The 8,239-nt window shown below is 64.7% G+C and overlaps 2 protein-coding genes across 2 annotated transcripts in view; one reads left to right on the forward strand and one right to left on the reverse strand.

The window, feature by feature from the left end:
• The first annotated feature begins 29 nt into the window (after positions 1 to 29).
• On the forward strand, positions 30 to 6,551 carry CHLRE_02g095750v5 (uncharacterized protein). Its single transcript, XM_043059626.1, has 11 exons — positions 30 to 247; positions 492 to 633; positions 982 to 1,108; positions 1,478 to 1,815; positions 2,166 to 2,242; positions 3,300 to 3,406; positions 3,734 to 3,964; positions 4,097 to 4,285; positions 4,673 to 4,761; positions 4,999 to 5,203; positions 5,405 to 6,551. The coding sequence occupies exons 1-11, from the start codon at positions 133 to 135 to the stop codon at positions 5,654 to 5,656; spliced, it is 1,872 nt and encodes a 623-aa protein (XP_042927260.1). The 5' UTR covers positions 30 to 132; the 3' UTR covers positions 5,657 to 6,551.
• Positions 6,552 to 6,553: 2 nt separating this feature from the next.
• The window catches only part of CHLRE_02g095800v5 (uncharacterized protein), a 5,316-nt gene continuing 3,630 nt past the window's right edge, over positions 6,554 to 8,239 (reverse strand). The window contains exons 6-7 of the mRNA XM_043059627.1: positions 7,912 to 8,025; positions 6,554 to 7,458 (exon numbers count right to left, since the gene is read on the reverse strand). Coding sequence (XP_042927261.1) covers positions 7,009 to 7,458; positions 7,912 to 8,025 — 564 coding nt within the window. The 3' untranslated portion in view covers positions 6,554 to 7,008. The remainder of the gene's footprint in view (positions 7,459 to 7,911; positions 8,026 to 8,239) is intronic.

An 8,239-nucleotide genomic window follows, 5' to 3' on the forward strand; every position in this document is an offset into this window, starting at 1 on the left:
CATTTTCAAACTGTGAACTTTCGATTGGACAAAAGCGCCTTGGAATTGCGTCAGTTGGCCCATGGCGCGACCAAAGCAGCGCCTGGACAGAGACTCTTTTCCGCAAAGACGCATTCAGATACAGCTGTTACAATGACGCAAATTAATAGCGCACCAGCGGCGCCTGCAAACGGCCGCGATGAAACGCTTGAGTCGGTCGACATCGCTATCATAGGCGGAGGGCTCGGCGGGCTCGCGGTGGCCGCGGGTAAGTAAAATGGACCAGGTTCCATTTGCTATCCATCAGGAGCGGATCAATCGCCAGGCCAAAACCAAACCCAGGGCGTCACCGCGACCTGAAGCTGCCGCCCAACGACCGCGCACGCGACTGCACGAACCCCTTTCACAACCCTAACTTCGCCCCGCCCATGACTAACTTGCCGTCGCTCCCCGCTCCCACCCTCCCTCGCACCGCCTCTCTCTCTCGCACCGCTCCTCTCTCGCAAACACAGGCCTGCGGCTGCGCGGCATTGACGCGCACGTGTTTGAGGCGGCGCCCAAGCTTCGCAACGAGACCAGTACCATGATCAGCCTGGGCCCCAACGCCTGGGTGGCGCTGCAGGAGCTGCATCCCGATCTGCCCGCAGACCTCAAGTGCGGCTGCGTGGGGGGGGATGGTGTGTGTGGTGTGTGGTGTGTGTGTGGCGTGTTTGTGTGTATGTGTTTGTGTGGTGTGGGTGTAAGTGTACAGCTGTTCCGGGCTCAAGGTCGTGGCAGGGGTGGGCCGGTGGGAGCCCGAACTCAGTGCGTGGGTAGGAGAGGGGGCAGCGGCGGGGAGTGCCAAGGGGGATGAAGTGCCCGTGCAGGGGCAGGTGGTGGGCGGGGTGGTGGCATGGCATCCACACGCTGCTGCATGCAACCCACTTCCGCCCGTTCCCCACCGATGTGCTCCTCCTGCTGCTCCTGCTGCTGCTGCTTCTGTTGCTGCCGCTCCCACCACAGGCGGCGCGGTGTGGAGGACTGTCAGGTGATAACACGCCTGCGGCCGCCGCCCGAGGCAGGCATGGAGCCCACCACCATCGAGCGACCCCCCGCCGCCTCCCGCCTCACAACCATCCGCTGGGCCGAGGTGCGCTGTGCGCATCCGCGTACGGCGGCACGATTGCTGTGTACGACTCAACACACACACACACACACACACGTTGCATTGGAACGCAAGGTGTTGAATACTCCTTCTCCTACAGAGTGTGTTCCGCACGCGCTGCTGCGCTTGCGGGCGAGGCGCTCGGAACTGACAAACCTGCACACCCGCACCGCCCGCATGCATGCAGCCCTGCACCCACACGTGTTGTCTCCTCCAGCCCTCTGTTGCATTGGGTTCGACTTCCCTTGGGCTGGTACTTACTACACCCCCTCCCCCCAATTGACTACTGGGATTTCTACTTTGTTGGGCTCATGCAAACCATCCCCCTCCCCCTTCCTCCCCACGCCCCCTCAGACCCAGGATGCCCTGGCTCTGCTGGTGCTGGACGAGGTGGTGCACTGCGACCACCCCGCCACCGGCTACACCGAGGAGTGGGAGGAGCCGCAGGAGCAGCAGCAGGGGCCACAAGAGGCAGCGGCGGGGGCAGAGGCAGCGGGGCCGGGGGAGGCAGCGGGGGCGGCGGGGGCAGCGGGAACTGGGGCAGTGGGGGCGGGGGCGGGGGGCCGGCCGGCTCGCAGTGTGGTGGTGCACTTCCGCGGCCAGCCCAGTGTGCGGGCGCGGCTGGTGGTGGGGGCGGACGGCATCTTCAGCGCCATCCGCGCCGCCATGCACCCGGGCGAGCCGCCGCCGCGGTGAGTGTGAGTGTGCGTGTGTGTGTATGCGTTTGTATGCGTTATGGGGCTAGGAGGGTCATTGCTGTCACTTGGCAGGGAGGGGAAAGATGGGTGCAACAGGGGAAAGAATCAACAGGTAAGACTCGTGTGTGAGCCCCAAAATACTGGACGCGCGCGTTTCCGTCTCACGCCGCGCCTGCAATCGCTCACTCGCTCGCACGTACCCGCCCCAACCTACCCCATTCCGCTGCGCCGGGCTTGGCATTGGCTACCCACCCCACCCAACCCACCCAACCCACCCAACCCGCCTACCCCGCCGACCGCGCCCACCCCACCTCGCGCTCGCACTCGCGCTCGCGCTCGCACAGCTACCTGGGCCACATGAACTGGAACTGCCTGCTGCACAACCCGGGCGGCAACACAGTGGTGGACGCACACAAGCCGGGTGAGAGCGTGCATTGTGGTGGGTGTGTGGTTGTATGAGAGCGAGCACAAGGGAAGGAACACGCAGGTCTGTGTATGCGATCAGGTTTGTGTGTGTGTGTGTGTGTGTGTGTGTGTGTGTGTGTGTGTGTGTTAAAGAGCACAAGGAAAACGTTGCGCAAAGACAGTGTATGCGATGCAGCAAAGCGACGGTTTATGGATGTTACCTGAAGTTACCTCGCATACCTGCTGCGGTGAGCCGCCGGTCTTACCAACCGGAAATCGCGCAACCCCCGCTACTCTAACCTCGAGGGGGGATTAGTGTCCACACGCTCTCAAGGGTGCAAACCCATGCATGTGCTCACGGTACCGTGAGGCCCAGGCACTCCTACGATTCCTAGCTCCGCGTCGCTACTCCTGGCCGCTAAGTCCAAGCTCCCGCCCAATCCTCGATGAAATTCTCACCTACGAGCGAATAAGAAAACAAGCGAGCACAGGGCGGCAGCAGGGGAGTGTCACGAACAAGAGCGAAGGAACATGTTAACGCGGCGGCGCGCGACGAGCAAGAGCAAACACGCAGCCCAGTCCCAGCCCAATTAACTATACTAGGGGTTGCGCGATTTGGGAAAGAGACGGAGGGTGGGCGACCACGAGCAAGTAAACAGGCGGGGGACGGCATGGGCGCATGCATGACGGCAAATGCAAATGGGGTGTCAGCACCATGGGCTGGCGGGGGAAAACCCCCCGCTCCCCACTCCATGGTGTGACGGAGGCGGCACACGCTAGGTACTCCCCTCATGCGGCCATGTAGCACCAGGTCCAAGTACACGCACAGCTTATGGGGACGTCGATGCCGCGGGGCGGCGGCATGGGGAGGGTGGGCCCAAAGTCTGTGTGTGTGTGTGTGTGTGTGTGTGTGTGTGTGTGTGTGTGTGTGTGCAAAACTGCGTGAGGGCCTGGCGCATCGGCATCCTCACGGTGCATGGCAGGGTCTGCGAAGATGCCATGCACACGGCGTGCTTGTTGTTTCCCGCCGCCAGACCAACTGGTCTGCTGTGTTTTCGTTCTCTGACACACAGGCCAGGTGATCTTCACCACCGACGGCGCCGTCAGCGCCACAGAGCGCCGGGAGCCCTCCCTCATGAGCTATGTGTGCGACGCCGGCGGCGGCTACACCTTCTGGCAGGTGCGTGTGTGTGTGCCCTGGGTGTTGGCCTGACGGGTGGGGCTGGGGTTGGGTTTGGGGCTGGGGGCTGCGGGTGTTGCAAGAACCAAACCCATAGTGCACTGTGCTGGCTTTGGTTGTGGAGAGAGGGGTTCATGGGAGCGGCGGGGGTGGCGTGCAGGTGTGTTTAGAGTATACTATGCTGTGGGTGCAGCAGATGTGACATGTATTGCAAGGCTCAAGCCGGCTGACAGCTGGATACCCACACACCCCTGACACCACCGATTGCTTAGTGCCGTCCCACGCTTGTCTGCAATACCGTTCGTGTCTCCTGTATCCTACACACAGGTGCGCATGCAGTTCGACCAGCCCTGCTTCACTGTGGACCTGCTCCGGCAGCGGCAGCGGCAGCAGGAGGGCCTGCAGCCGGAGGAGGCGGCGGCAGGCGCCGACGCCGATGACGGCGGTGCGGATGAGGGCAGCGCCAATGTGGTGCTGGGCGGCGGCGGCGCGGGGCGGCGCGGGCGCGGCGGCATGGGCGTGCCGGGTAGCAAGGAGCGATGCCTGGAGCGACTCAAGGTGTGTGTTAAAAGCAACCGACAAAACGAGTTGTGTGCGTGTGTGTGTGTGTATGTGTGTGATACCTACCCTCCGCCACCACACACACACACACACCTCCACGCAAACCCCTCCACACACAACCCCCGCCAGGCCGCCGGCTGGGACTGGATGGTGCCGCTGGTGGCGGCCACGCCCGAGCCCGTCATCTTCGAGCGGGCGCTGTACGACCGCCTGCCCCTGGACGACTGGGCGGCGCCGGGGCGGCGGGTGGTGCTGCTGGGGGACAGCGCACACGGCATGCACCCGGGCCCGGGGCAGGGCGCGCGGTCGGCGTTCGAGGTGCGTGTGCGGGTGGGAGGAGGAGGAGAAGGAGAAGGAGGAGGAGGAGGAGGAGGAGGGGTAGGGGGTGCCCGGAAGGTGGGAGGGACGAGGAGATGGGAGGGGAGGGCAGGGAGTGCAGCGCTACTGCCGACCGCGGTCGTCCGTGGCAGTGTCAGGGCATTCGGGCTTCCGGGCCGCCACCGCCCTGCAAGCTGCGCTGGCGTCCGGCCTGGGTTGGTCTGCGGTGCAAGCGCTTGGCACATCAAACCTCACCTCACCGGCACCTCACCTTTCACCTAGTACCTCACACCTCACACCTCACGCTATCTCACACCTCACACCTGAAGCTACCTCGCACCTCATCACGCCTCACACCGCGCATCGCACGCCTCACACACCGCACAGGACGCGCACCAGCTGGTGTTGGCTCTGGAGGCGCTGTGGCCGGACGTGCCAGCGGCGGTGGAGAGGTACCAGCAGGCGCGAGTGGTCAGGTGGGTGGGGTTGGGTTGGGTTGGGTTGGGTTGGGTTGGGTTGGGTTGGGTTGGGTTGGGTTGGTTGGAATGGGGTGGGTGGGACCGCTGTGTATGCGTGGCTGAGTGGCTTGGCATGCGGGTGCTAACCGGTGTTTACCCGGCCTCCCGTATCTCGCCTTCACACCTTTCACACACACACACACACACATACACACATTCACATACTCACACACACACACACACATACACACACAGGGCCAACCGCGTGCTGGCCTTCGCCTCCGAGAGCTGCGGCCTGGCGGCGGTGCGGCAGGCGGCGGCGCCGCCGGGCCTCACGCCAGCGGAGCTGTGGGAGCGCAGCTTCGAGTTCCGGGCCTGGTTCGACCAGTACCCGCGCAACATGCACGGCGACCCAGACGCCAAGTATTGGAAGCCGCCGCCGGGCTCGCATCAGGGAGAGGCGGGGAAGGGAGAGGGAGAGGGAGAGGCGGGGAAGGGAGAGGGAGAGGGAGAGGCGGGGAAGGGAGAGGAAGAGGGAGAGGCGGGGAAGGGAGAGGGAGAGGGAGAGGCGGGGAAGGGAGATGGAGAGGGAGAGGCGGGGAAGGGAGAGGGAGAGGGAGAGGCGGGGAAGGGAGAGGTGCGGAAGGGAGGAGTGCTGCAGGTGGCAGGCGGCGTGCCGGCGCTAGGGGGGCGCGGGGCGGTGGCGGCGGCGGCGCCGGCGGGCGCGGATGGCGAGGGCGGCGATGGCAGTGCTGGGGGTGGTGGTGGTGGTGGTGGTGGTGGGAAGGATGGTGACGGGCGGGCGGTGGCGGTGCGGGTGGAGGCGCACGACGGCGTCAGTGACGGCGCCGCCACGGGAGCCGTGGGCCCGATGGGCCAAGGCGCGGACGGCGTCAAGGCCCGTGGGCTCTGAAGGATTGAAGGTGCGGGGGCAGGCAGGGCAGGCGGCAGGCAGGGCAGGCAGCGGCAGCGGCAATGACCTTACCCGGCTCTGCGGCTTGGGCCATGAGGCTCTCTGTGTGTGGTGGGGGGAGCGTAGGGTCGCCGCTTTCCGCCCCGCATTAGATCGCTCCACGTACTGCGGCTCTGCTCAGGTTGGCGAGTTGCGCAGGTGGCTGTTGGGTGTGTTTATGTTTGCGCACAAGCTACTGGCTGGGGGTGCTGGAGCCTAGAGGCGCATGGGCTGCCACTGGGTCGCGGGTACTGGCACAATGACACGTGTGTGCGATGGGGCAGGGTAAGAGGCAGGTTGGCTTAGTGCCGTAGTGAGGTGCAGTTACAGCGGTTGCAGCAGGTGTGCAAGCAGGCACACTCAGACACGTGAGGGGCTTGATAGACAATACGGCTACACACGTTGACAGACACCGCGGGTGATGGCCAAGTCCGCTGATGGAGCCAGCGCGAGATCAGGAGGGTCGAAGAGGCCGTGCAAAGCAGCAGCGTCGTGCCTTGAAAGAGGAGCATGTGCAGGCATGTGCGTAAGGCTGAGCAAACATGTACGTAATGAACATAGCGGGTGGTGCTGGTGGCGCACTGGCGCACAGGTCTTGCGGGGAAGGGGCAGGGCAGAGCAGGGCGGCGGCTGGAAGGCGGTGGGGCTGCAGATTTGTGGCTGTGGACGAATGAGGGAGGCAAGAAGACGCGAAACGTCTGCTGACACTGCTAGCACGTGCAAGACGCGTTTAGACCAGTTGTCATAGCGCAGCATACTGTGCTGCGCATTTCCAACACTGAGGAGTGGCTGATGACAGATTGACAGAGCGAGAGCGAATGCCGTAAACTGGATCCGGTAACTTTAATTGTGAGGGCCGACGCATTCCTCTTGCGGGACAGGGGAACTGCGGCCTCCCATCCTCGCCCGCTCGTGTCAGTGTCTTCGCTGCCAGACCATCTTCTTTCAGCAATACGCCGCCAACAGAAATGGATCGTTGGCACCATCCCATCATCGACATCAGGGGCACCTGGAATTACACGCGATCCCCGCATGCGCCGCATCCACGCCACCTCTTTCCACCTCCCCGCTCAGGAGCGTTCAACGCTGGAGCGGCATCGCGCCACGCTGTTACCAACATCCTCTCCGCAGCCGCGCTTCGCAGTCGTCGCAATCCTATCTCGCACTCATCGATGCGACTCTGTGCACGCCAGCCGAACCGCCCTGATGTGAAGCGCCCCGCACACGCGTGCCATCCCCCTCAAACCAGCCCACACCAACAACCTATCAACAACCTTTTCCACCAACAAAACATGCACACGCACACGCACATGCTAAGACAGCCCCGCCCCCGCCTGCCACGTGTACAACAGGGGGTGCTTGTTGAGCTGCGGGTCCGCCGACATGACCGCGATCAGGTCACTCAGCCGCAAGTGCACCGGCCCGCGGTTCGCCGCCGCCGCCGCCGCAGTCGCCGCCGCCGCGGCAGCCGACTCGCCCGCCGCCGCCCCGTCGCCCGGGTGCGCCGCCGCAGGTGCTCCAGCAGCAGCCGACGCCGCCGCGCCGGGCGCCGCGCCTGCGGCTGGTGCCGCCGCACCCGCCGCGGGCGCGGCGGCGGCGCCAGCCGCCCCCGCCGCTGCGGCTGCCCCTGCGGCTGCGTTTGCGGCTGCGTTGGCGGCGGCGGCTGCGCCCTTGACAAAGGTCTTTTTGCGCTTGATGCCCTGGAAGATGGTGTTGATGGTGGCGGTGGCTTTGGCCTGCGCCGCCTTCTGCACCTCCTTGGCCTGTGCGGGTGCGGGTGTGCAAGGTGTGTGCATGTGTGTTAAAGGAGGACAAGGAATGAGACAGGCAGGACTGTGTATGCGTGTGCCCGTGCGTGTGCATGTGTGTGTGTGTGTGTGTGTATGCGTGTGCCCGTGTGTGTTTGTGTGCACGCGTGTTTGTGTAACGTTTGAGTGCATGGATACATCAGCTGAGCGTGACCCAATGTTGTGGCACATGCCACATCGCACCGCGCGACAACATCCATGCACTCCAACTCGCTTCCTCGCTTAGCGCTTCCTGACAGTCTAACCCATGCCCCCCCCCTTCAGACCTCCATTCCCCTCCAACCATCTCTGCGTGCGCACTGCCCCTGCCCCTTCCTCAGAGCCGCCTCCACGCCACTCTTGAAATGCAAGCCCTCCACCCCCAAGCCCCACCATCCCCACAGCCCCCTCCCCCCTTTCCCCCCACACCTTGAGCTGCGCCGCCGCCTGCTTGTCCGCCTCGTTCATGTTGGCGGCGGCGGCCCGGGTGGCGCCGCCGCCGTCCGCCTTGGTCAGCAGGCCCTGCTTCAGAGCCTCCTCCTCCTGGCGTGTGGGGAAGGGAGTGTGGGGCAGGGCGTGTGGTGGCGTGGTGGCAGAGGTTAGGGACAGGGGTGAGGGACAGGGTCTCAGGACGGGGCGAGGGCACCCACTTGTTGTCGCCTCAATCAGCCGTTGCTGCGCCCCAGAGCCCTGGCTAGCCATATGCTGCTGTCGACCCCCACACCGTCACACGGCCCGCTCCCTCCCCTCCCCTCCC

The sequence above is a fragment of the Chlamydomonas reinhardtii genome, chromosome 2 (assembly GCF_000002595.2).
Source record: "Chlamydomonas reinhardtii strain CC-503 cw92 mt+ chromosome 2, whole genome shotgun sequence".
NCBI classification, from domain to species: Eukaryota; Viridiplantae; Chlorophyta; class Chlorophyceae; order Chlamydomonadales; family Chlamydomonadaceae; genus Chlamydomonas; species Chlamydomonas reinhardtii.